At 52.1% G+C, this 26,677-nt stretch overlaps 2 protein-coding genes across 3 annotated transcripts in view; both read left to right on the top strand.

Annotated features, from left to right (window-relative positions):
• The first annotated feature begins 1,338 nt into the window (after nt 1–1,338).
• abhd10b (abhydrolase domain containing 10, depalmitoylase b) lies at nt 1,339–4,917 on the top strand. The gene is made up of 5 exons (XM_018761046.2): nt 1,339–1,445; nt 2,413–2,596; nt 2,885–2,996; nt 3,506–3,643; nt 3,845–4,917. Exons 1-5 carry the CDS (start codon nt 1,352–1,354, stop codon nt 4,184–4,186), a joined length of 870 nt encoding a protein of 289 aa, XP_018616562.1. The 5' UTR covers nt 1,339–1,351; the 3' UTR covers nt 4,187–4,917.
• Nucleotides 4,918–10,226: 5,309 nt separating this feature from the next.
• Nucleotides 10,227–26,677, top strand: part of LOC108939667 (vinculin) — a 34,726-nt gene continuing 18,275 nt past the window's right edge. The window contains exons 1-3 of one of the 2 annotated variants that reach the window (XM_018761173.2): nt 10,227–10,682; nt 19,570–19,640; nt 26,245–26,395. In XM_018761173.2, the coding sequence (XP_018616689.1) occupies nt 10,515–10,682; nt 19,570–19,640; nt 26,245–26,395 (390 nt within the window). In that variant the 5' untranslated portion in view covers nt 10,227–10,514. The remainder of the gene's footprint in view (nt 10,683–19,569; nt 19,641–26,244; nt 26,396–26,677) is intronic. The other variant, XM_018761174.2, reaches the window with a different exon arrangement.

Raw genomic sequence — 26,677 nt, 5'->3', positions numbered from 1 at the left:
GGGGCGGAGTCGTGGGCGGGGCCTGGTCGGAATAGTGGGTGGGGCATTGGCGAGGTCGTGGGCGGGGCCAGAGCATTTGCACCAGTTTCGCCGGTCGCCGAAATCCGTGTCGCTGCTTTTACTTCATTTACTCCTTTCCGTGAACCCAAAAGTGCGTGCGGCCGGCGGCAGCAGTTACATATTACATCCATATTTGGGTGAGATGTAGAGCAAAGACTCTTCATTCCGCATAACAATATAGCGCAACAACTTCGTTTCACACACAGCACCACTGGCGCTCGACTTCACCGTTTCAGCTTCATTTTAATAAAGTTTACACACATTTTCCACAACAAACTAACTGCATCGTGAAAAGCAAGGTAATGCAACAGAAATAATCAGAAATCGCTGCACTAGTTTTTAAAACAAATTTTTCTGTGAAAACATTACTAATTTTAGAAGGTTGCAGTCAAGAATAATCCTTGTGAAGTTGTGTATGAACTAAAAATGTATTAATGTTAAAATTACATATTGCATACCACTCAGATGTGTTAAATTGATAAATTGACAAATGAATGGATGTGAAGCTGCAACCTACTGGTAACAATCCACTACCCAACCAGTGCAATGCAGTAAATACATGTTTAAGCATTTTGGTAAGCACCTTAAGTTAGTTAAGTACATTGTATGAGCAATAAACACGTGTTCATTAAACTGCCCAGAATATATATAAATAACAAAAACGGAGGTCTCCACATTAATTTATGATCCCGTCGATATTGTTTGAGGTGATTTCACAGAATGCAGGCATGATTATGTCCATAGATTAATCTACAAAATTTAACACCAGCAACACTGCGAAGAACAGCGCTGTATCGGTTCATGAAACATTGTTTTTTTTGTGACTGCCACCCCTGTAAGGAGAACTATATGTAAGTCTTCTCACTAATAAACTGTACTCATACACATTAACGTTTCCACTATTATTTGTTTATATACTAAGCGGGACTTCAGTGGTTGGACACCACTGCACTGGCACTGGCCCAGCGGGTGGTCCCGTACGCGTACCCGACCCGTACCCGATAGTACACCTTATTGTGGAGGATGTCGATTGCTCAGTTGAAATCAAACTTTAACTCATTCACACATTGTAGTTTATCACTGATATAATCCAAACCTACAATTTCGCACAGACCGAGGAAAAAAGTTTCATTTAAACGGGCTCCGACAGACGCGAGCGCCGCCGCCAGTCTCCGTATCTTGTAGTCTCGCGATACTACTGCTCAGCGAGGCACGGCGGTATGTCCACCACGGGATTATCGCGTTCAAGCTCGTGTTCTCGCGTTGTTTGCGCTCAGGTTGGCAGAACAGCATGGCTGCCAGTGTGTTGCGGAGCTACACCAGAGGGGTCTGTCGAATGGCAAGCGGTCGGAAGGTCACACAGTTCTCGTCCCCTTCCTCGGAAGGTTAGCTGACTCCTCGCTCTCTTAACGCGTTTTTTATTGAAAGGGAGCTGCTGCAGCCATAAATGTACTCGTGTGAACGTTGACGGGGGGTGTGTGTGTGTGATGAGAAGTCAAGACTGGAGAGCTGAGATGTCATCATCATCATGTTACAATACATGTATCGTGGTTATTCGTCCGTTAAACTATTGAGACATAACGTGCTGCGTCATTATTTTACTTCTTCATGTATTCCTTCAATAATAACGACGTGGGAGTTATGCGTTTTTTCTACTGAAAGTGAGGTGAAATAATACGCGCCGGCTGTGTCCTTGTGTAAATATAAATAATAACAGGTGAGTTTCTACATAACGAATTTGATAAATGACCTTGTCGACCATCTACTTGACACAGAGTAAAAGTTATGGAACTGGTCTTTGATGATGCACATAATAATTTTTTTAAAACTTGTTGTTGTTCATTTGAAAACCACTAATTTAAAACCACTGGCCAAAACCAACCGATCTCCTGGCTTCTTCTTCTTCTTCTTCTTCTTCTTCTTGTGAAGCGTTGTTGTTGGCACAGCCATCTCTGCGTTAGAGAAGTGGTAAATAGATTATACTTAACGGAGGTAACAAAGTACACGCTCACACCATCGGTTTGCTTAAACCGGAAGAGAAGAACATTTATTTACATATGTGCTTCATCAGAACACATCACGCACAACAAAGGTCAGGAAATCAATACTTCACCAACATGAGAGCACACCGAATAGAATCTCCAGCAGTTGTCCACTTGCCAAGTGCCACTGACCCTCTCCTGTAACGTCACGTGAAACTACTTTTAACATGAGAGCCCGACGGCGGCGGCGTCCGCACGATGCGATGGACGGATGCGTTTCGCCGTTCCCCTGCAGCGGAAGCTTTTCTCCAAAGCTGGGACGTGCGCTTTTTTTTAACAGGCTTCCCCCATCATCGTGTGTCATTTCCAGGAGCGAGGCACAAATCCTCGATACAGTATGCGACGCGGCCGGACCTGCCCAAGCTCGCCTACCAGAAGGTGAAGGGTAAGAGCCCGGGGGTGGTTTTCCTGCCTGGCTTCGCCTCCACCATGGCGGGCCGGAAGGCCGAAGCCCTGGAAGAGTTCTGCAAGTCCCTGGGCCACTCCTACCTGCGGTAAATTCCTACTAGTGTGACTAGCAGCCATTATTCTTGGTAAATTTGTACCGAATTTACCTCTCCTGTTGTTAGTCATTTCATTTACACAGCTGAACATGTGAATTTTGGTTGTGCTTCAAGAGGTCCTCTGTTGTCTACATTTATTGTGTAAATATGTATGTACCGTTCAGTCTGAAGGAATGGACTGCATGAAAGGAAACTTTAAGAAAGCAGAACTGAAATAAGTGTCGGAAAGACCGGGATGTTGCCGTTCTCGTATGCTAAATTTTCCATGGGATTGCACAGGTTTGACTACACCGGCTGTGGAGCTTCTGAGGGCCAGTGGGCAGAGGCCACAGTTGGAACCTGGAAGAAAGATGTGCTTTTTGTTTTGGATGAGCTGGTGGAGGGACCACAGGTGAGTCCTCCTTTTGTCACCGGGAGAGCAACAGTGTTTTTTTTAATTTCATATTTTTCCAATTAGTTGTTGAAGCTGCTCTCACCCGTCGTAACAGCTTGCATTAGCGCAGCTTTCAAATGGCACAGAATGTCAGCTGTGAGATGGTAACTCCAGAGTGTGACCAGATCACACATGGAATTCTGAATAGATCACGCTGGATATCGCCTTGCTGTAGTTTGGTTTTGTCAGTTTCAGAGATCACCAGAGATCACCAGTCAGAAATCCTTCCGTGTTTTCAATAGACCTCATTATTGTAGTGCTTCTTTGATAGCAGATGATGCAAGTGAGTAATGGAGGTAACTATTTTAATGTTTTTTTTTTTTTTTTTGGTTGGAATGTCTTTTCTCTTGAGAAACCAGATTCGAAACTGCTGCAGTAGCAGGACCTGAGGTTTTCTTTGAGCGCATAATATTTATAATACATCGTAGGCTGAAACGCTGTACATTACCCATGGTCCTTTGGTGCAGATCCTGGTCGGCTCAAGCATGGGTGGCTGGCTGATGCTCCTGGCAGCTCTTGCACGGCCCGAGAAGACGGCCGCTCTGGTTGGAATCGCAACTGCTGCTGATTACTTTGTCACAGCCTTCAAATCCTTGCCTTTAGAGGTGAGTAGGAGCTGCTCTAGGTTTGCAAAGGTAGTCCTTACAACACCAGGCAACAGGACAAAGTAGAGCTAGTTTTTATACAGTGTAGCTGCTGCTGTCCTGTGCTCTTTATTCGGGGAAAAGTCTCTGTGTGGCACATTAAAACCAAATAATTATGAAGGACAGTGTAGTCTAATGATAATGACGGTGTTTGTACTGCAGGTAAGGAAGGAGATGGAAGAGAAGGGAGAATGGACACTACCCACCAAATATAACGAAGAAGGCGTTTACAGAATCAGCATGGACTTCCTCAAAGAGGCAGAGAACCACTGTGTCCTGCAGGGCCCGATTCCAGTAACCTGTCCCATGCGGCTGATCCATGGTCTTAAGGACCAGGACGTGTCCTGGCACATCTCCATGCAAGTGGCGGAGCGTGTCCTCAGTACAGATGTGGATGTCATCCTGCGCAAGCACGGCCAGCACCGTATGTCTGAGAAAGAAGACATCAAGCTGATGGTCTACACCATCGATGACCTGATCGACAAGCTGACCACGCTGGTGTGATTGGCTGCGCTTGCATTTGTGGCGGCCCTGAAGGAACCCTTGTCTTCCCCTTCTTGGGCTGTTTGGCTCCAGTGTGCAGGCAGCACCTGCAGGAAGTGGGAGTGTGAGCAGCCTGCATGCTGTGAGCAGTGATACCTGTCTGGTCCCAATCTGGTCCCTCGCACCCTGGAAGAGAATCTTTTTTCTTAATTTTTTTTTTTGTTTTTTACTAGTTTTGTTCAGTGTTGTGTTTAACACAAAGAATGCTGCTGTTTTGTTTGGAAAAAAGCCCTTTATTTCCAAAGATTTCTCTCTAGTATGACACCAGATCCCAGAATGCTCTTCCTGTGCCTTTTTATCGTTTTTCACACAATGTGCCCTGTCTAATAAATCTTGTCGGAAATCATCTGTTTCGTGTGCGTGTGCAGGTGAAGGGTGGCGCTGGCGTTCGTTCTCAGGTAAGCAAGGGGCTCTTCGAGTGTAGGCGTCGTGCAGCTTGCTGACAGCAGACGCCGCGGGCTGGGCAGACGGGCTCCACCTCTTACGGGCAGACAGTTCAGTCATGCTGCTCACCAGCTTCCACACGTGGCTCTTCCAGTGGCTGAGGCCGTTTTCCCGGATCTCCACCGACGAGGCGCTAGCGGCTCGCCGGATGTCGCCGTTCGGCGGAACCTCCGGTCGGGGGCACGGCGCCTTACGCTTGAATGGGCTTTTGAAGAGGCTGTCCGTGCTTCTGCTCAGCCTACTGAACGTCTTGCAGCAGCACGGCATCGTGCTGCGAACGTTATCCCGTGTTCGTGAGCGCAATGCGTCCTGGTCCATAGGCTTTGCGAAGACTACGAGAGAAGAGTGTTTCTGTACAAGGCGGCCTCGTTGTCCGACTCTCCATCCGTACCACGTACCTCAGCAGTATTCCACGCTAGCCGCTCACCAGCCGACATCCCATTCAACAGCATTTGATCACAAAATAAATGGACAGCTTTAGATTTATTCTTACAATTGCAACAGACATTCCACTCTATTTAAGAAATAAACCTTATAGTATATAGGATACCCTTACTGATTTTAAAAGGATGTTTACACAGTTCAACAAATATTGATCTGTGTGTTTGCTCACTTCTGCACAGGGATAATGTTGACAGCTGTGAAAGTGCAGTGTACAATTATTACTGCAAGGAGGGATAATGTGTCATGTTATGGGATAAACAGAAGCGATGTTCATATATTTTGTAATAGTTATTTAAAGTCAGAATGTGAACAGTACAATAATGTAAACACTACAGGAATGAACCGAGTACAAGCAGTGCCCTGACTTACGTACAACCCGTAGTTACGAACCACCCCCCGTAAAGCCTATTGTATTAAAAAATTGAGTTAAATACAATGATCCGTAATAAACGGGCACTACTTTGCAACAAACATCAAAACGCTGTGCGTCTACAGCGGTTCATCGGCTCATGGGTGGGGTGCGTGAGCCCGAGGTAGGACAAAGACTCTATTTTTCAGTCACCACATTGAAGTGTCTTGTGTTACTGTATTTTGCTTTCATTTTTTAGTTTTTACCCTCATAACCATGGCAACAAAGCGTAAATGTGGTGCAAGTGATGGTGATGCATCAAAGAAAAGGAAACCGATCACGACTGAAACTAAAGTGGAAATAATAAAGCGATGGGAAAAGGTGAAATGCCAGCAAACATCGGAAAAGCAAACATTAAAGTTTCTTAAATGTTTTTTATACCTACACACATGCAATTCTCTCCTCTCTCTGTTATAAATACTGTAGTAACATTCTTTTTATATCTTAATTATACTCTAGCTACATTTCTTATAGTTATCATTACATTGTATTAACTGTATTGTTATAGTAAAGATGTTTCAATGTATCCAGAAGCATTTCTTTAATGTTTTTTATGCATAGAAAGGTGCACGATATATGATATAGCAAGACAAACATTTGATGAACTGACGTTACACACCAAGCATAGCCAACTGTTTCGATTTACGTACAAATCCGACTTAAAGACAGATTTCGGCGCGGAACTCGTTCGTAATCCGGGGACTGTCTGTAGCGGGTTGTACAGTTCTGTCCACAAGGGGGCGCTAGAATACTGGAAAAAAGTTCCATCATCTCTGCAGACACAAAACCGTGTTATTGCCAATAACCCCAGGTTACCTTCATATTTATTTATTTAACTGTATAAGTGAGATATAAAAGCTACACTTTGGAAACAGTTGGTGTTGCACGCAGCCCCTGCTTCCATGCAAACTGCTGTTCTGCGCAGACGGGCTGTTACACACACACACACACACACACACACACACACACACTTGTGCTAGCTGTACACAGATCCCTATCAAGACAGGAAAAGGAGGGTGTGGCGGCAGCAGCTGCAGAAGAGACCAAAGCGCGACTCTTTGATGCACGCGAGGCCTTCCGCTCCGGTGACTTTAAGTGTGTGTTGTTACACATGAATGGAGCACTTTGAACATGTTTGGAATGAAAACACAAGCAGTGCCTGCTGTCCTCTGCCGTCCTGCTCCTAACCTCCCGACACCTGGCAGCCGTTCATCTTGCGCACTCCGGAGGACGTGTTCGGAAGCGGATCTGCCAGTCTCTCCATGCTGCAGCGCCGAGTCCTAACGCACCCTGTGGAGGAAACCGTGTGTTGGAAACTGTACAAATACACCCCGAACCTTTTTCCCTTTGCTCTCCGCAGGTCACGTGGCCACAGTGAGCAGCTCGGGCCGCTTTTCTCCTCTTGTGGATGAAGGTGGAGCAGAAGGACCGTTTTGCTGACAGTGCTAATTGACTTCAACTCGCCTCTCATGTAAATACACACACACACACTTTCAGAACCGCTTGTCCCATACGGGGTCGCGGGGAACCGGAGCCAACCCGGTAACACAGGGCGTAAGGCCGGAGGGGGAGGGGACGCACCCAGGACGGGACGCCAGTCTGCCGCAAGGCACCCCAAGCGGGACTCTAACCCCAGACCCACTGGGGAGCAGGACTGTGGTCCAACCCACTGCGCCACCGCACCCCCTTTCACTCATGTAAATATTTAGAAATAAATTAAAAAAAAAATACAGAAATTCTGTGATGGACTGGCACCCCACCCACGGCGCGGCCTCCCTGTCCCAACGTCCCGTGTTTCCCGGACGGCCGCCTAGGACAAGTGGCCACGGGCGGCGAGCGAGCAAGGGAATTGGAATCACTCTCCACACTTGTTCCTGCGCTCTGATTCACAGGCTAATAATAACGTCGTAGGAAAAAGGCAGCAGGGATTTCCCGAAGCGGCCCGAACGTCGGGAAAGATTTTGAACGCAATATTCCGCGCTCTCGCCGGGAGCCCGCGCAGCGTTTCCGCCCATCCGAGCGGGCCAGCGGAGCAACGGCTCAGAAGGAGACGCGTCCCGAAGGCCTCGCTGTTTACACGAGTTCTCCTTCACAGCAACTTCCTCGACCGCTTGTCGCGCTGCTTCCTTATTAGGAAGAGGGCCGCAGCGTTGCGGTCTCCGGAGGGATGCTGCGCGAATTCCACCGCAGGTTCAGCTGGAGCACCACCGCTCTCCTCCTCCTACGGGGCAGCGCGGGGCATGGAAAGAGCCCCGGAATGTCAACTATGTAGTCGAGTTCTTCGCTTTGCACTTGTCACAAAAGCATCATAATATCGCCACGTGTGTGTGCACGTGCGATCAGGCAACACGGAGGTGCTGCACACACAATGTTCCATTGCAAGAAATGAGGGAAACCCACCACGGCCCATTACGCGAAATGCGTTTTGTGCAAAATGCAGTTTATTGCGCTTTCGCCACAAAGTCGCATTGTGTTGGGAATTTTGCTACGTGGAAAACTGCGCAACTACTGCATGTGTGTGAAGCTCCGTCAGAAATATTCCTCGGAATACAAATTTTAACCTATTTCCTGTGATTCACGGAAACTTTTAGGAAACGTTTAACCCAGTTTAACCAATTGTGTTCACCCCATGACATTAAACTCACCTTTTAGTTCACAGTGAACATGTGTGCAGTGAAATCCAGGCCTGCTGCCTTCCTCCAGGGTAAAAACTCCAGTTAACCTTTAGCTCTGCAATTACAGCGACCACTGGTTGTGGGTTCGAATGTGGCTCAGATGGGTGCAGTTTGCATTTTCTCCACGTCTGTGTGCCAACTGTAAATTGCCGTGTGTGTTGATGAGTGTGCGTTATCGTCCTTCGGTGGACCGCCATCGCGTGCAGTGTGTACCCTGCCTCACGCTGCACGAATGTGTGTGACTGTGTGTGTATCACACTGCTCTGCTGGAAAAACTGCTACATGGTTCCCAGCAGGGAAGTACAGTACATCTGACCCTGTAAGTTGCCTTGAACAAAGGTGGCTGCTAATATCAGTTAAAAATAATACAAATCTAGTCCCAAATCCACAACAGCAAAGCAGTGTAAAATTATTTTCATTCAGCAGTTTTTGAGTCGCGCACCCACTGGTCCTGCGCTTCCACTTCCTTCCCATGAAACCTCTCCCATGCAAGTTCTTGAAAGACCAGCCCGAGAGGGAGGACTGGAGAGCTCATGGCTGCTCTCGTCCCGCAGCGCAGCCGCCCTCTTCTCCTCGCGCCCATTCGGACTCCATTGATCCCTGAAGTCAATCAACTGAACAACCGTGTCCCTTTAAAAGTAGTAATATATACGCAGTAAATTGTACGGTATTGCTGGGGTTCAGGGGGGCGCGGTGGTGCAACGGGTTTGGCCGGGGCCTGCTCTGTGGAGAGTCTGGGGTTCGAGTCCCGCTTGGGGCGTCTTGCGATGGAGTGGCGTCCCGTCCTGGGTGCGTGCCCTCCCTCTCCGGCCTTGCACCCTGTGTTGCCGGGTTAGGCTCCAGCTCGCCTCGGAACAAGCGGTTTCAGACCTTGCGTGTGTGTGTGCTGGGGTTCAACGCTCAGCTACATCACAAAGGTGTCTCTTTATATTGAAATTGTTGAGCTCTGTCCGTGAGTCCAGGTGAACTTTTCCCAGGTACCTTGAGGTGGGGGCAAAGGACAGCGGAAATGAGTGAGGAAGGGGGTCCAAATGAGGTGAACCAGATTTACCACTTTTACCAGTCTGGTCTGGTCTCCTGTTTTTCAGAGGTACTTTCTACCCCCTCTGGTTCACCTCATTTGGACCCCTTTTCCCTTCAGGGAAAGTGTTGTAACCCAGGTCATCTGCTCCATGGAAGAAGCTCCAAGTAGGAGCAGATGCCTTCAGTGGAGCACTTATCCGAGCTCCTTATTGTGAATCGAAAGCAAAGTCTCCTTCTCCGGCTGAAGGACATTTTCTTGCTGACAAAATGAACCAACGAATGAATTGAAAAAAGAGAAAGAATGAATGAATGAATGAATGAGTTAATCCAGTTGTGAGATCCGGATGCGATCCAACCCTCAGTGACACACAGTAGGAGCTGTGGCTCAAACCTTCTTTCACTGTAAAATTTTCTACACATGATGTGAACTGGCTTTTCCCCAGTCTCAGCATTATTTATTTTATTTATTTATTTATTTATTTAAATTACAGAGGGAAAAAAAAGAAAAGCATAAAAAGGACGTTAAAATAAGCGAAAAAAAAGTAGGTTACGGCGTTGCGGGCTGAAGGTCCTGGGTTCGAATCCCACTCGTGCTGTAGTGTCCCGAGCCAGGTACAGCACTTACCCTGAACTGGTGCGGTAACAAAAGCCTGCTGTAGTATATAAACGAGTAAATCACTCTGAAGTTGGCTGTCGGGCAGCGCGAGCGGCCCTGCACGAGGGTGTGGGGTAAAAAAGTGCGGTAAATAAATACCTTTCTTCTCCCGCATCCATCGCTCGTCGCCCGCGTGTGTGAAGTAAAACGCGGTGAATTCCTGGCTGCCCCTGCACGCTTGAACCTTCTCCTTTTTAGGGCATCCCGAGGAGTTGTGTAACAGGGGAAGGGCTTCCCCCCCCCCCCCCCTCCTCCTCCTCCTCCTCCTCCTCCTCCTCCTCCTCCTCCCTCCTCCCCCCTCCTCCCCCCTCCCGGGCACCGCGGCTCGGGTCCGAGGAGCACCAATCGGCTCCGCGGTTTCGGATTCGCGCTGGGGAGCGGATTGGCCGCAGGGGGGGGGTTGGAGTCTATCGCAGGCACACACACACACACAGACACACACACACACACGGGCTCCTCCCACTGGACTAGAAGCACCGCGGGACTTGAGCTCATCCCCTGCTGCAGTTGTTAGATCGGTCCCCCCGCGAGGCGCTCCAGAGCCCGACTGCAGACTGACTCCTCCCGAACTACAGAGTTGCACTGACTCACTTAGTTTTGTCGCGCGTCTCTTCTGCGCCGGGGCTTCGAACCACCACCATGCCGGTGTTCCACACGAAGACCATCGAGAGCATCCTGGAGCCCGTGGCCCAGCAGATCTCGCACCTGGTGATCATGCACGAAGAGGGCGAGGTGGACGGCAAAGCCATCCCGGAGCTCACGGGACCCGTGGCCGCGGTGCAGGCGGCCGTCAGCAACCTGGTCCGGGTGAGTTCGGTCCGGTCCGGTCCGGTCCGCTTCGCGAGCGCGTGGGAGGGGCTGCTGCCTGCCGCTGCTCTGGACTCCGCCGGCGGGCGCAGCCCCGGGCCGTCCGGATCGGACTAGCACCGCGTAGGACCCCCCCCCCCCAGGGCAGCGGCAGGCTTTGAAGGGCCTTTTTAAAGAGCGGCGGGACCCCCCACGCTGTGCTGGACCTCCCGCGATCTTTGTCCCCCTTGCAGCTCTCGGGCTCTTCCCTTCAGCTTGTGCTCCAGCAGCTGCTCCTGCTGCTGCTTCTTCAGTGCTTGTGCCGCTACTCGTCTCGCGACAGATACTGTGATTTCTGCTGTGGCGTTACCATGGTTTTCGACGCGTTGCCCTGTCACCCTGGATGGGTCCGCAGACACAAAGTCCTCCTCGTTCGCTCTCCTCACATTCCCTCCCCGAGACGCTTCCAACGGTTCGCCTCCGTGTACTTTCGGGGACCTTTCGGGCGTTTACCCTGTTTACCACTCCTGAGGATGTGAGCAACACCGGCGGGTTGCTCTATGGTCACGGTCACGTTGTGCCGTGGCTGTGGCTTTAGGGGCCGCACGCGCGGCTTTCTTGGCGGTCTGCGTCACCTTGTTCTGGCCGTGCAGGAAAATGCGGTAAACCTGCTATTTTAGACCTGTCTGAAAGTGTCACGCTGTAACGCGCCTGCCCGCATCGTACTCGGCCGCTTTGAAATCCTCTTCCGAACTTTGGCAAGCATCTCCCTGCGTGGAGGGCACGTTCTGGGCAGCTTGCACAAAATGCCGGGTCGCGTGTCTCGTACGAGACGTGCGAACTTTGAGAAACGCGGTAAAAAACAATGGCTGGCAGCGGGAGACGACGGAGCTCATCGCTGGTTACGCTGATTGCAGGGAAGGTCGACTGCGGCCTGTAGAAGGAGCTCCTTCCCCCTCCCGCTGCTGCGCTACAGGGACGTCGAGGAACCGTGGCTTGCGGCCCCGTCCCTTTGTCTTAGAATGTGCCGGAAAGCTCGTGGAAAGGGCGGAATCGCTCCAAAAGCGCCTCGAGGATTTGGCCGCAGTGCCGCCCAGCCGTTTTGGAGCATTAATTCACGGAGTGGACTCGATGACCGCTTTGCGGTTTCTGCCGCATCTGGAATTTCTCGTCGAAAGATCTAATGGAAGCGGCGCGAGCCGTACTGACTGCGCCTTGTGGGAGGTGCGGAGATATCGTGCGCACTTGTGTGGAAATACGCCCCCATCATCATCATCATCACCATCATCATCCTTTCAGGCCTGTTACCAACCGCACTGGGTCTTGTGAAATGTGTTGGACGTAGACAAGCCAACTGTCATTTCCTGGCTGCTTGTGTTGGGTGACTCTGTAATTCCGAGTCACCGTAGTCTCGGTCCAGTGTTGTGAATGACGGTGCGTCAGTAAGCAGCACGGTACGGACGCTCACCTTTACTACGGTGAAGTTGTTGCGGATTCCGGTGTAGCTCTTTGAGTTACACATTTGCACTTTGAAATGTTTCTCTTTGTCACATTTCACAAGCATGATGCTCGTTGCTTCTAAGTGTCAATGACAGTTTCTCTATGTGGAAAAGTGTCATGGAACAAAGTGCAGTGCAGCACATGGGTTCGAATCCCGCTCCCGCATGTCGGCTGGAACGCTTCGGGAAGGTCGCCCGTGCTTTCGGACTCTTGCGGAACGTTGTTGCGCGTGCCTTGGTACGTGTCCTCCGGTGTCGACTGGCTGCCTGGAAATATGGGGCCGCTATCTCTGTGTAACGTAAACGAAACAGCTGGACTGGCTATCTGGTTGCCGCGGAGACAGAATGCGCTGTGGCCTAGCTGTAAACGCCGCGTGACGCTTTGTGCTGTTGGCCGTACTTGTTGCACGAGCCTTTTCCCTTAAAGCGTTAATAAGTATTTTCATATTTAACACTGTCCATCTATTATTTATTATTTTATTTATTATTTCATTTTAACTTCATTGAAATTCACTAAGGGGGGTGCGGTGGCGCAGTGGGTTGGACCAGGTCCTGCTCTCCGGTGGGTCTGGGGTTCAAGTCCCGCTTGGGGTGCCTTGCGACGGACTGGCGTCCCGTCCTGGGTGTGTCCTCTCCCCCTCCGGTTCCCTCCGACCCCGTATGGGACAAGCGGTTTCAGATGGTGTGTGTGTGTGTGTGTGTGTGTGTGTGTGTGTGAGAAATTCACTAAAATGTTCCTTTTGTGTTTTTCATGAAGTCCCCCCCCCCAACCACAAGTACCATACCTTATACCCTGCCCTTCCTGGGTACATCGTGGACCACTGTGACCCAGCCTGGGACAAGTAGCTATTGATGATGGATGGATGTTCTAACTGCTGCTGCATTTGATATGGAAATAAGTGAACCACGGTACACACTGTTACTAAGGTAAAATGTAAATCAAGTGAAGGAATATGATGGATTTAGAGGCCGCGCTTGTGTAGTTTCACCATTTCGCTTCACTCTCGAAGGCGCAGCAGCTCTGCGTTGCGTTGCTTTCCAAGCTTCCTTCAAGCTCCAATCCTGGTGTTTGGAAGATGGCGAGGAAAAGCCCATGCCGCCTTTGGGCCCATGTAGGTGACGTGCGCCTAACGTGCATCGCGATTTACCGCGCTTTACTGAGCCTGGGAGCCAAGAGGTGGACCGAGGAGCTCCTGAGCAGCACGGGCTGAGGACGGGTCTCACGTTTCCTCCTCCTCCTCCGCTGGGCAGTACCGTCCTTACAAACAGCATCTCGTTGTTTCGGCGCCCTGGCAGCACACAGCAAGTGTTGTACTTTTACTCAGAACCAGGAACTGGAGCTTTGGGTCTGTGGTTTGAACCTGAAAGTTGGACGCTCTTTCCCGGTATCTGAAAGGACTCGCTGTGCACCGACGGCAGTATTTCCGCACTTCGCTCGCCGCGCTAATGCTCCTTTTCACGGCCGGGACGGGACCCTTTGGGCTCGTGTGCCGTAACTCGGCCCCGCGCCTGGGAATCGCCTCCGGCTGTCTCTTTTCGGAGCCGTTCCCAGGCGGCCGTCGTGCCGCCGCGAAACGTTTACTCTGCGGTCGCCGCAACCCAGAGCAACGCTGTCCGTCCGGTGCCGAGCACCACGTCCTTGCGCAATTGACACCTCCGTGTGTCGAAGCCCTTCGCCGGTGCAAGGAAGCTGGGATTTGCGGCTCTGTGTTGCGAATTGCGTGGGTGGGCGGAATTTGAATATTGTGCGCGGACTGCTTACGTAAGAGCTGAGCCGGTCGAAAAGTCCCAGGAAAACGTGAGCAGAACAGAAAGGCGGTGCAGCATTTTACTTGCAATGTTGTACGAAAATCTGGCCACCGCTGCAGTGTCGTTTACCACAGACTATGCGGAGGCAAAACGAATGGTTTCTACTCGAGCTGTTGGCTCCGCTCAAGTTAAAGTCACTTTGCAGGTTCGCTGAATGATGTCAGTACTTTACGAATCCTTGGTTCCCGTGAACAAGTTCATATAATTAGTACTATTTTGAGGACAACGCATGAGACGCACGATGAGCTGCTTAGAAACACATGGCTTTGGACAGTGGGAGGAAACCAGAGCACCGAGAGGAAACCCATGTAAATATGGGGAGAACATTCGAAGTTGACAGTCTGAGCGACTCGATCGAACCTATGTCCATTTGCTAGCCGCTGTGCCGCTGTGCATCGGAAATGAATCTTTCATCTGTTCATGGACTGTATTGAAAATGTTTGTCTGGTACACTGCTTTCCTTCCACAGTCCAAAGACACACAATTCAGGTAGATTGTTGACTCTAAATTGCCTTTAGTGTGGAAAAGGAGGGGTGACTGTGTGTGTGTGTGTGTGTGTGTGTGTGAGTCCCGTCCAGGGTGTCCCCCCTTGGCTTTGTACCCAGCGCTTCCAGGATAGGCTCTGGATCACCGTGACTTTTTTATGGCATTTTGTGCACGAAGAGCTTTGTCAAGTTGCCCCGATGGATCGGCTGGCAAAATGAGCCTCCATGGGGTCACTAGTGCTGAAATTCGGCCGCTCGGAAACACGCTAGAGAACGACGTCCCGCCTACATTTGCAATGACCTGCAGCCGTGGCCGTAACGCGACCGACTGGAGCCGGAGCACGTTGGCCAGCGAAGGACTCGATGGCTGCGGCGTTCCCGTGACCGTGAAAATGCGTTCCTCCTTCAGGTAGTCGGTGATCGCTGGTCACGGGTGTACGGGTAGGAAACGGGGACGGCCGTTTACATGTTTGCGTTTCCATGGTAACCTTTGCGTCCGTCATCTTCTCCCCCATTTCTATGGCCCTGAGACGGCGGAAGCGCCGCTGGTGGCGTCGGGACCTGGCAGCAGCGAGCATCCGCATTTCTGCCCGTCTGCCGCGGGCCAAGTGTGACGGCAGGGAAGCCGGAGGCCCGGATGAAACCCAACTCCGTCGCTTCTATAAACGTCGCTCGGGGCGTCGACGGCGACGTGTCCCGATTCGCTTTGGGCTCCATCCAGGGCGCCTTCCGCGGCCGTCGCTGTTGCCGGTGTGCTTTTAACTCGGAGAGGGGGACAGCGGGGGCCGCGTGGGGCCCTTAAGGGACGCTGGAATTCCCTTTGTTGTTTGTTGTGCACTGAATGAATGTGTGTGTGTGTGTGCTGTAACGAATTTGGACGAGCAAAGGACTGGCCATTGTTTCCGATGTCTGGTCTTCGTTAGTTCGGCAAGATGTCGCTGCAGTGTGGACACGCACGTATTTCTCCAGGCACCACGAGTTCAATAAGAGTATTAATTGGAAAACTGTTAATCAACGACGGGTCCGGTGCTGCAAACGACACGTTTCTAAGGACGACCGTCAAAACAAAATAATTAGTGGAGTACGGTTAATAAATGTGAAGCTGCACTTGAGCTACGAACGTGAGGGTTTTAACCGGAATTTATCTCAGCACACGCTGAAGAAGCGCTCTCCATCTCGCACAGGAAGCAGAAACCCAGCGTAGGTTTTTCCCCTTATGAGCTTCGTCGAGTCTTTCGGGGTTTTGCTCGACGTTTAAAACTCGAACGGTGTTTTCAGCGCATAAACCAGTTGTGTCTTTTACACCCAGAGCGCTTCATCTTACCCTAGTAAAGGAAGTTCCTTTTCTTTGAAGGTGTTTCTTAGAATCCCTCTCGCGTGATCACGCTCACTAAAAGTGCACAGAGCTCTCAGGAAAGAGGTGTTTCCATGGGGAGATGCTTTCACAAGTGCTCTGTGGCTCAGAAGAAGGTTCCCCGCACCTCTTAATTCCTTCCTAGGGGAGCAGTTCCAGCCCGGATCGGTTGCACGGGTTTGCACTCTGCAGCTGACAGTAACGCGCACGCACGCACACACACACACACCCTTCGAGGAAGGACTCTAACAGCAGTGCCGTTGGCTCTCGCTCTTCATGCGCGTTCCACCGCGGAGGTGAGGTCAGTCGTGGTACAGGATGCGACGAGCTGCACGGGAACAGGCCAAGCAGCCCGTTGAACGGGCTGGAATGCGCCCCTCCCCCGCCCCGACCCCGCGGCGGGCCGGTGTGTGTTCTGCGGGAGGGGCGTGTGGAAAAAACGAGACGGCTCGACTCGTTCGGAGGCCCGAGGTTTCGACCGCAGCTGCCGTGTAAAAGTGACCAGATTGCAGAAGTGACTTGCGCTGGATGAGCTCCGGCGGCGCAGACGCGTCGAATGAAAAGCGCTCGGCGAAACGCCCGCGCGTGCGTTGCAGCGGAGTGGAGTAGGGTGGGCCGTCGCAGCGAGGGGGAAACGATGTCCTCGTCTCTTCCCGACGGCTGCGCGTCGGACCCGTGGTCCACGTGGAGAGCGGGGGGCGAGTGCGTTTGCTCTCCAGCTGCACCCTTTTGGTGACTCATTCGCAAAGCGGTTCTTGGCGACGCGCATACTTGTGACGTTATCGTCGCGCGTGCCGTAGCCGAGTTCGCGCAGCCCTCGTGTCGGGTGCGAAGTTGCCGAGCCTCTGAACCCTGCGCAAACGTTCGCTTTGTCGCGCGGGCGTCCCGTCGCTGCGGGGCACCTCTTGTTGTCGTGCCACACCTGGGGCGGCAGTGTCTCGCCGCTCGGGGCGTTGGGAGGAGCCGGGTTTGAATCCGAACTCCTGCTGTTATACCCTTGAGAGAGGTCCTGTCAGGTAACCTGTACTTCTGCAGCAAAACGACCGCGCTGTAGAAACGTGTCAGTGACTGTAAAAAGCACTGTAAGTCCGTTTGGATGGATGGATGGGTGGATGTAAAGTGAAGATGGGCAGTGAAGGTGTCCCTCTTTTCCAAACCCACCACACAGCGCTCAGCACATTAATTACCCATTAATTCTATTAATACTATTAATACTTCCATGGTCTTGCGCTCATTTCCAGTTTCTGCTGCTCTGCTGTTTTTTAAAGCCGTTAATCAGAAAACTGCAGGAAGCGATTTTCTGGGCTCTTGCCGTGACATTTTAAAATGAAGCATCTACTTCATAGAGGGGGGTGCGGCGGCGCAGCGGATGCGGCCGGGTCCTGCTCTCCGGTGGCTCTGGGGTTCGAGTCCCGCTTGGGGCGCCTTGCGATGGACCGGCGTCCCGTCCTGGACGTGTCCCTTCCCCCTCCGGCCTGATGCCCTGCGTTGCCGGGTTAGGCGCCGGCTCCCCGCGACTCCGCTAGGGACAAACGGTTTTGGACTTTGTGTGTGCGTACTTCTTATAGACTTCTCCAGAAACCTGCTCCTCTGGCCCCTATAGGAGGATGTTGAACAAAATAAAAATGTATCAGTTTGTAAATGTAACTTTACGTACACAATGTAGCGAGTAAAGAATGCTGGGAAAATACAGGTAAAATATCAATCGTGACTCATCACGTAGGTTTTTCCTTATTTTAAGGAAGGTTTCATTGAAAAGGTTCTGCATCTCGGGCAGCAGACGGACCTCCTGCTCTCCTGCTTCCTCCTGCGCTGCTGAGAGGCTCCTCTCCACTTTCCCTCGAGTGACACGGCGTCCCGACAAAGCGGTTTCTGTCCTCGTCCCCGGTCTCAACGCACGGCTCCCTTCGCAGCCGTTGGCAGCTGACAAAGAAGCGTTAACCTCTTTGAGTTGCCACTGTGTTTTGGCAGGAGCTTCTGACCCGTTCGAGCGGCGCACCCCCGCCCCCCCCCCCCCAGCCTGCTGGGACAGGAGCAGTCGGCCAGCGCAGCGGTAAAAATGGTGGTAATTTCTCCTGTTTCCTGGCCCAGGATTCCCTCGTTTTTCTTCTTTTTACTTGGTGTATAATGAGTAACTGAGTGGGGTGAGGTGTGCAAAGATGGGGCGGCTGGTAGTATCGCGCTTACAGATCCTGCTTTTAGCACTGATGCTCACAGGTTCGAATCCCACTTCCTGCTGTAGTACCCTTGAGCAAGGTACTTACCCTAATTCACTGCAATAAAATGACCCATCTGTATGAGCAGGTAAATAAGTGTGAGGTGCCTTGGGGAAGAGCATCAGATTAATGAATAAATATCAGTTTAAATGTAAGGATGCGGTAAAGAGGAGCGTCAGTGTCGGCGGCGCTCTGGGGACGGGGGGTGTTTTTGTGCCACGGGGCTGATCTTTGGTGCTTTACACCCCCCCAGCACATCTACATCGATTTCGCGAAGATGTAGACAAAAACACTGAGCCACGCTCACTTTTGAGGAAATGACCGAACTTCCTCTTCCCTTGTCGACCGGAAGCTCACGCGCCGTTTCGGTTCACGGCTCCTACCTGTGCAGCTCTGGGATTGGCTCAGCTGAGCACTTTTCCCCAAAGCGACTCGCAGCGTTAAGGTGCTTACGCTGCTGTACCCTGCTGAGAATCTCCTGCTGCTTTGGCTGCATCTTTTCCATCGGCGTCTCGCCCTTCGCGAACACAGTTCCGCACTCGCACGCTCTCCGCAGCGCAGTTATTGGGGCTGCCGTTCAAACTGAAACACGCGCCCAAGGGTCACCTGACACACGGACACACGGCGATGGCGGAGAGTGAACAGCACGCTTGTGTGCGACGAAGACTCTCCGGGTCGCCCGAAGCGCGTCTTCGGACTCCGGGTGGGAAGCCGCTCGAACGCGGGGGGACGTTCGGTCTCCACACTTTGCTCACACGCGTCTCGGACCGAATCCGGCCCCCGACAGCTCAAGCGTGTCATCCGTGTCTCGGCAGATCTGTGTGTCTCCGTTTCAGGCAAAAACAATCGGACAATTGTGTTCTTTCTTCCCAGCGATCATATCGGAGGTTTATTACACTCAGCCTGACTTTGCTTTCACGACCCAACTTCGTACACAGAGTCGATGCCGAAACCGATGTGCCTGGATTTCACGATGAATGCTGTCCTTTCATCTTGATGGGTTTCTGAAGGCGTCTCGCCCACGGCGGCGGTGCGCAGTGTGGCTTCGGGGACACGAGACTCACCCGGGACTCCTCGCGGCGCCTCTGTTAACGAAAAGCTGTCGGGCTGGAAGTCGCCGAGTCGCCCGAGATGTGGCCTGCAATCCGCTCTGTGGTCGCGGTGTCCCTAGTGCTGCAGAACTGAAAACCCACTCAGGAGAGCGAGCCCCACTGTTACTTCTACTTACTGCACATTTCCAGGCTTCCTTGATTTCCAAAATGTATATTTTACTGTCGCTTATGTGATCTAAGAAAGACTTTGGCCACTTCTGGTTCTGAACAATAATCGCTTGAATAATCAATGTAATTACTAGGAAATGAGTGACGTTCTTTGACTTGTTCATACAGCTACTTAAGGTGCTGTGGAAAGTCAGGCCGTTGTGGTCAAGCGCATCACAATAGGAGTGGAGAGTGGGACTCGAACCCCAGGCTTCGCGTTGGAAGCCCATGTCCTTACGGAGTGCGCTGCCTACCACCTCCAATGGTCTCTCCATTCCTCTTTCAGGTGGGGAAGGAGACTGTCCAGACCACTGAGGACCAGATCATGAAAAGGGACATGCCTCCAGCCTTCATCAAGTAAGTCGCTTCGCTCAGTTGCGAAAAAACATTGTATCTGCATTGATACGATGAGACAAAAGTACTCCGTCCGAGAGGTCGTACACCGAACAATGGATGTTCTGAGAGAGACTCTTGGTAGCGTGGGGTCGGGCAGCAGGCTATAATAAGCCCTCGGAATCTTGTATGAAGGAACGGTTTTATTCAACCAAAGGTCAAACGTGGCATGTTAAGAGCTCGGAGTCCAGTGTTTATTTTCTATTAATAAAGAGGCACACAGTCTAATCTGCGATGTGCTCCTGCCTGTGGTCATTATTCTTCCTCTATGGCTTGTCCATCCATCCATCTTCCTCCGCTTTTATCCGGGGCCGGGTCGCGGGGGCAGCAGTCCGAGCAGAGTACTCCAGACCTCCCTCTCCCCGCACACCTCCTCCAGTTCCTCTGGGGGAACCCCAAGGCGTTCCCAGGCCAGCCGGGAGACATAGTCTCTCCAACGTGTCCTGGGTCTGCCCCGAGGCCTCCTCCCAGTGGGACAAGCCCGGAGCACCTCCCCAGGGAGGCGTCCAGGAGGCATCCGGAACAGATGCCCGAGCCACCTCAACTGGCTCCTCTCGATGCGGAGGAGCAGCGGCTCTACTCCGAGCTCCTCCCGGGTGACTGAGCTCCTCACCCTATCCCTAAGGGTGCGCCCAGCCACTCTGCGGAGGAAACTCATTTCTGCCGCTTGTATCCGCGATCTCATTCTTTCGGTCATGATCCAGAGTTCATGACCATAGGTGAGGGTAGGAACGTAGATCGACCGGTAAATTGAGAGCTTCGCCTTACGACTCAGCTCCCTCTTCACCACAACAGACCGGTACAATGACCGCATTACTGCAGACGCCGCACCGATCCGTCTGTCGACCTGCCGCTCCATTTTTCCCTCACTCGTGAACAAGACCCCAAGATACTTAAACTCCTCCACTTGAGGGAGCAACTCCCCCCTAACCCGGAGGGAGCAATCCACCTTTTTCCGACTGAGAACCATGGCCTCGGATTTGGAGGTGCTGATTCTCATCCCCGCCGCTTCGCACTCGGCTGCAAACCTCCCCAGTGCACGCTGCAAGTCTTGACTTGATGAAGCCAACAGGACCACATCGTCCGCAAAAAGCAGAGACGAGATCTCGCGGCCACCAAAACAGACACCCTCCGTTCCCTGACTGCGCCTAGAAATTCTGTCCATAAAAATAATGAACAGAATCGGTGACAAAGGGCAGCCCTGGCGGAGTCCAACATGCACCGGGAACAGGTCTGACTTACTGCCGGCAATGCGAACCAAGCTCCTGCTCCGGTCATACAGGGAACGAACAGCCCGTAGCAACGAGCCCCGAACCCCATAATCCCGAAGCACCCCCCACAGGATGCCACGAGGGACACGGTCGAATGCCTTCTCCAGGTCCACAAAACACATATGGACTGGTTGGGCAAACTCCCACGAACCCTCCAGCACCCTAGTGAGGGTATAGAGCTGGTCCAGTGTTCCACGGCCAGGGCGAAAACCGCATTGCTCCTCCTGAATCCGAGGTTCGACTATCGGTCGGATTCTCCTTTCCAGTACCCTGGCATAGACTTTCCCAGGGAGGCTAAGGAGTGTGATCCCCCTGTAGTTGGAACACAATCTCCGGTCCCCCTTCTTAAAAAGAGGGACCACCACCCCGGTCTGCCAGTCCAGAGGCACCGTTCCCGAACTCCACGCGATGCTGCAGAGGCGTGTCAGCCAAGACAGCCCCACAACATCCAGAGACTTGAGAAACTCGGGGCGGATCTCATCCACCCCCGGAGCCTTGCCACCGAGGAGTTTTTTGACTACCTCAGCAACTTCAGCCAGGGTAATGGACGAGTCCCCCTCCGAGTCCCCAGCCTCAGCTTCCTCTACGGAAGGCGTGTCGGAGGGATTGAGGAGATCCTCAAAGTACTCCTTCCACCGCCCGAGAACATCCTCAGCTGAGGTCAGCAGCGCACCACTTCCACTGTAAACAGTGTTCGTGGAACACCGCTTCCCCCCTCTGAGTCGCCGGACGGTTTGCCAGAATCTCTTTGAGGCCGACCGAAAGTCTTCCTCCATGGCCTCACCGAACTCCTCCCAAGCCCGAGTTTTTGCCGCGGCGACTGCCAGAGCCGCGCTCCGTTTGGCCCGTCGGTACCCGTCAGCTGCTTCAGGAGTCCCATGAGCCAGCCAGGCCCGATAGAACTCCTTCTTCAGCTTGACGGCATCCCTTACTTCCGGTGTCCACCACCGTGTTCGGGGATTGCCGCCGCGACAGGCACCGGAGACCTTATGGCCGCAGCTCCGAACAGCCGCACCGACAATGGAGGAGCGGAACATAGTCCATTCAGACTCAATGTCCCCCACCTCCCTCGGGACCTGGTTGAAGCTCTGTCGGAGGTGGGAGTTGAAGACCTCTCTGACAGGGGCCTCCGCCAAACGTTCCCAACAGACCCTCACTATGCGTTTGGGCCTGCCAGGTCTGTCCAGCTTTTTCCCCCGCCATCGAATCCAACTCACCACCAGGTGGTGATCAGTTGACAGCTCAGCCCCTCTCTTCACCCGAGTGTCCAAGACATATGGCCGAAGGTCAGAAGAAACGACTACAAAGTCGATCATCGACCTCCGACCTAGGGTGTCCTGGTGCCAAGTGCACTGGTGGACACCCTTATGCATGAACATGGTGTTCGTTATGGATAAACCGCGACTAGCACAGAAATCCAATAACAACCCACCGCTCGGGTTCAGATCAGGGAGGCCGTTCCTCCCAATCACGCCCCTCCAGGTATCACTGTCGCTGCCCACGTGGGCGTTAAAGTCCCCCAGTAGAACGACAGAGTCCCCAGTGGGAGCGCTTTCCAGCACGCCCCCCAGGGACTCTAAAAAGGCCGGGTACTCTACACTGCCGCTAGGCGCATAAGCACAAACGACAGTGAGAGACCGTTCCCTGACCCGAAGGCGTAGGGAGATGACCCTCTCATTCACCGGGGTAGACTCCAACACATGGCGGCTGAACTGGGGGGCTATTAATAAGCCCACACCAGCCCGCCGCCTCTCACCTTGGGCAACGCCAGAATAGTGGAGAGTCCACCCTCGATCGAGTAGAGTGGTTCCAGAACCCAAGCTGTGAGTGGAAGTGAGCCCGACTATATCTAGACGGTATCTCTCAACTTCCCGCACCAGCTCAGGCTCCTTCCCCGCCAGTGAGGTGACATTCCAAGTCCCAAAAACCAGAGTTGGCGCCCGAGGTTTGGGTCGGCCGGGCACTCGGCCCCGACCACCGCCCAAATCACAACGCACCGGCCCCTTATGGTTTCTCCGGCAGGTGGTGAGCCCACCGAAGAGCGGCTCCACGTTGTGGCTTCGGGCTGAGCCCGGCCAGGCCCCGTGGGCATAGACCTGGCCACCAGGCGCTCGCATGCGAGCCCCCCCCCCAGGCCTGGCTCCAGGGTGGGGCCCCGGTGACCCCATACCGGGCGGGGTAAACGGACGCCTTGATTTTTTTGTCATAAGGGGTTTTTGAACCGCGCTTTGTCTCGTCTGTCATCCAGGACCTGTCTGCCATGGGAGACCCTACCAGGGGCATGTAGCCCCAGACAACATAGCTCCTGGACTCATTCAGGCACTCAAACCCCTCCACCACGATAAGGTGGCGGTTCACGGAGGAGCTTGGCTTGTATCTTCACAAATTAATTTCATTGTGAGGGCTTTGGTAGACTGGAAAAAGTCCTTGTCTGTGATTCTTCTATGTGATCCCATGCTTTGGACATTTGGACCCATGGAAACAAGTCACATAAACCACCCAGTTGGATCAAAAACTGTTACGAGCTTTGAACGTGAGCAGATACCAAAGTGTTGAGACAACAGTAAGCAAAAAATCCTTTGTCACTGCTTGCTGCTGTAGAAGCAATGTTTTCATGTTCCGTCTTTCTCTGGTGACTTCAGCGAGTGAAATTTCATAGCTTCATGCTCTATGTTGCACTTATATTCATGCACTAGACTTAAATTAGCCACGCGCACGAAGACGACTGCCTGCTTCTGCATTGCAATTCTCTTCATACGGTAGTAAAAATGGAGGGAAGGCAAGAGCACTTAGTCGCAGTAAAACTGCAGGGTTGAAGTTTGTGCTACAATTTCTTTTGAGTTTCCTAGGAGACCCATATCAGTCTGCTCCATGTCTTCTCCACTGACTCTTTTCAGCACCTCAGACACTTCTGAATGCCAGCGCCACCATAAAGCCTATTTCTGTGTCCAGCAAAGTATCGTATTCCTGAGGATCTGAAACTACTCTCACCCTGTATGGAACATCTCATATCCTGTCTAGTAGAGCAAGCTTCTGAAAAGTGCACCGTCTCCCAACGGAGGAAAGCAGACTCAAGTCTCACAGCGATCCTTCTCAACAGCTGCTGTTTAATAACCTCTTGAATGGCCCCCGCCCCCGACCCCCCATTGAACACTTATTATAGCACATGTATCGCCGAAGCTCCGAGGATCTCCCTGTGCTCAGTAGTCCAGCCCACAGCCCCCCGTTCTGAGCTCATCGGATCCAACGGGACCGACGGCGAGCGTCGGAACGACTCCGGTGTGTTCAGGCCAAAGTGTGGCGATGCTCTCGCTCACTCGCACGTTTGGCAGTTTTTGAACTTTCTTTAAACGATGCCACACATATTTAAGAATTGCATTGAATATTTGTTGTTGTGACACAAGTGGGGTGTAGCACGACTTCCGGTAGCTTTTATTCAACGATTCCATTTACAGTCCCCTCAAAAACAAAAAAAAAAAAAAAACCCATTCAAAGTCAACATAAACCCAAGACTGCCTGTGCACTGGAGCTCACAGCTCTACCTGCAGAAAGCAACGCCTTTGACAACTTCTTCCACTCTCCTCGACTCGCTGCTCATGAAGAGTGCTTATGTTCCACTTGGCTGCACCTGGGACTTGTCTTCTAAGAGTGTAACTAAAAAACTATGTGTAGCCACCATTTACCAGATACCGAAGGTGAATTACAATGCTGGGTAAACTACAGAAAAAAATAATGTGCTGTGTTCTTATATGAATATTTTGTACACATATACATTTATTTTCATTGACAACGCTAATGGTGAAGAGTACAGGAACGGTTCAGTCCTTGGGCTCACGAATCAGAAAAGGGCGTCGGAAACGATTGCTGTCGACTTGAAAGAAGCGCAGACCTGCAAAGGTGACATTTCTGACACCGTAAAGTGTCACGGCGCCTCTGCCGTCATCAATCAGCACACATGCGGCTGGCAGCGGGGAATGCGGCTCCCTCTCTATATATAGCTCTCGGTGAGGCTCTGCTATGGAGCGGCCACCTCCACAAACTGGCACGGTCAAAGACTTTTGAAAATAGGCTTTTAGTCTAGTGCAGAGGTCCAAAATGAAGTGCGTCGTTTCTCAGTTTTGGCTCCGATGTGGTGGAACGAGGCCGATCCTCAACACGCGTCTTTCTGAGCCACTTCTCTCCTCATCTCCCGCTTGCTCCACGCATTTGCGTCGCTCCTTTTGTCACGATAACCTCCGTTTCCCATCGGACTCAAGTCTGCAGGCAGCTGCTCGCGACTAAGTGACAAACGGTGGTATCAAAGCGACCTCTTGGACGGTGGCGTCTACGCAGAACCTTCATTCCTTGAGCTGTGCATCATTTTGGAAAGAAGCGTCTGCTAAATGACTAAATGTAACCCTAAGTGCAGAAACTGTTGATGCTGAAAGTGAAAGGTGTGAAGAGAGTCTCTGTAGGAGAGGGTTACTGTGTGCCACCTTCAGGTTTACGTTTCCTTCACCTGTGCTGTGCAGGAGAGCGTTTTGAGTCCCTGTTTTTACTGACCTGCAGGGTCATTGTAATCTTCTCTTTCTTCCCATCTCGTTCAGCAGTCGTGTTTACTCTCACCCCCTACGCTCCGCTGGATCTAGGATTTGCTCAAGTGGAAACGCTTCTCGGTTGAAGATTTGCAAGACAAGCTGGGAGTGTCGCATGGCGTAGGGCCTGAACGAATGACTGGAAAAATGATGCACTAAGCCGAGTCACGAACGATCGCAGTGCTGTAGCCTGAAGAAAGGTGCTGCTCTCTTAATTTCGTAGTCTCTCGTGAATCCTTTTTGCTCCAGGTGGAGCATAAGGCGCCAGCGAATCTCTGCCAGCCTCTGCCATCCTGGGCAGTCGGCTGATCTCGTTCCAGCTCTTGTCCGTCTTCTTCAGCTCTTCTTCTACCGTCCTTCGCCAGGTACCCAGGGGTCTACCTGTCTTTCGCTCGCCGGGTGGTGCCCATCTGAATGCTACGCAGGGGTGTCTGGTCACATTCGTGCACAGCATGTCGCTCAGCCACCTCCAACGCCTCTGTTTCGCTTCGTCTCTAATCGTGTTAACGCCCCTCCGTTCACTCTCTTAGTAGGGGTTGTTCATCCCAGCAGCCGCTCTCAGTATTCCTGTACCTGCCTTGTCTCCTTGTCAACAGCTCCAAAAAGCTTTCACTTATTGCCTCAAGTTAGTTCGTTCTCCTCGACCTGGTGTGGTGTCTCCGTTTGGTGCGTCTCTGTGTTTTCTCATCGTACACCCCTTTGTGGTCGTGTGACACGCTGCAGGGTTGAGAACGCATGCACCAAGCTGGTCCAGGCCGCCCGGATGCTGAAGGCAGACCCCTACTCGGTCCCGGCCCGCGATTACCTCATCGATGGATCCCGCGGCATTCTCTCCGGCACCTCGGACCTGCTCCTCACTTTCGATGAAGCCGAGGTACAGCCCACCATCCTCCGGACATCTGCAGTAAACCTATCGATTTAGCCGATGCTCTTCTCCAAAGCGACTGACCATGTTATCGGCCAATACTTCATACCCCGCACCCGTGCCCATTGCTTAGTACGATTATTTTCCCATTTGTGCAGCTGGGTAATTTTTACTCGGCCAGATGAGGTAACTACCTTGTTTGAGGGTCCCTGGAGGTGGGATTCAAACCTGCATCCTTCAAGCCCCAAGGCAGCAGCTTTAACCACCATGCTTGCAGCTGCATGATTGTCA

The sequence above is a fragment of the Scleropages formosus genome, chromosome 24 (genome assembly GCF_900964775.1).
Source record: "Scleropages formosus chromosome 24, fSclFor1.1, whole genome shotgun sequence".
Lineage (NCBI taxonomy): Eukaryota > Metazoa > Chordata > Actinopteri > Osteoglossiformes > Osteoglossidae > Scleropages > Scleropages formosus.
Note: the sequence above shows the minus strand (reverse complement) of the source record. Positions and strands in the feature narration are given on the sequence as shown.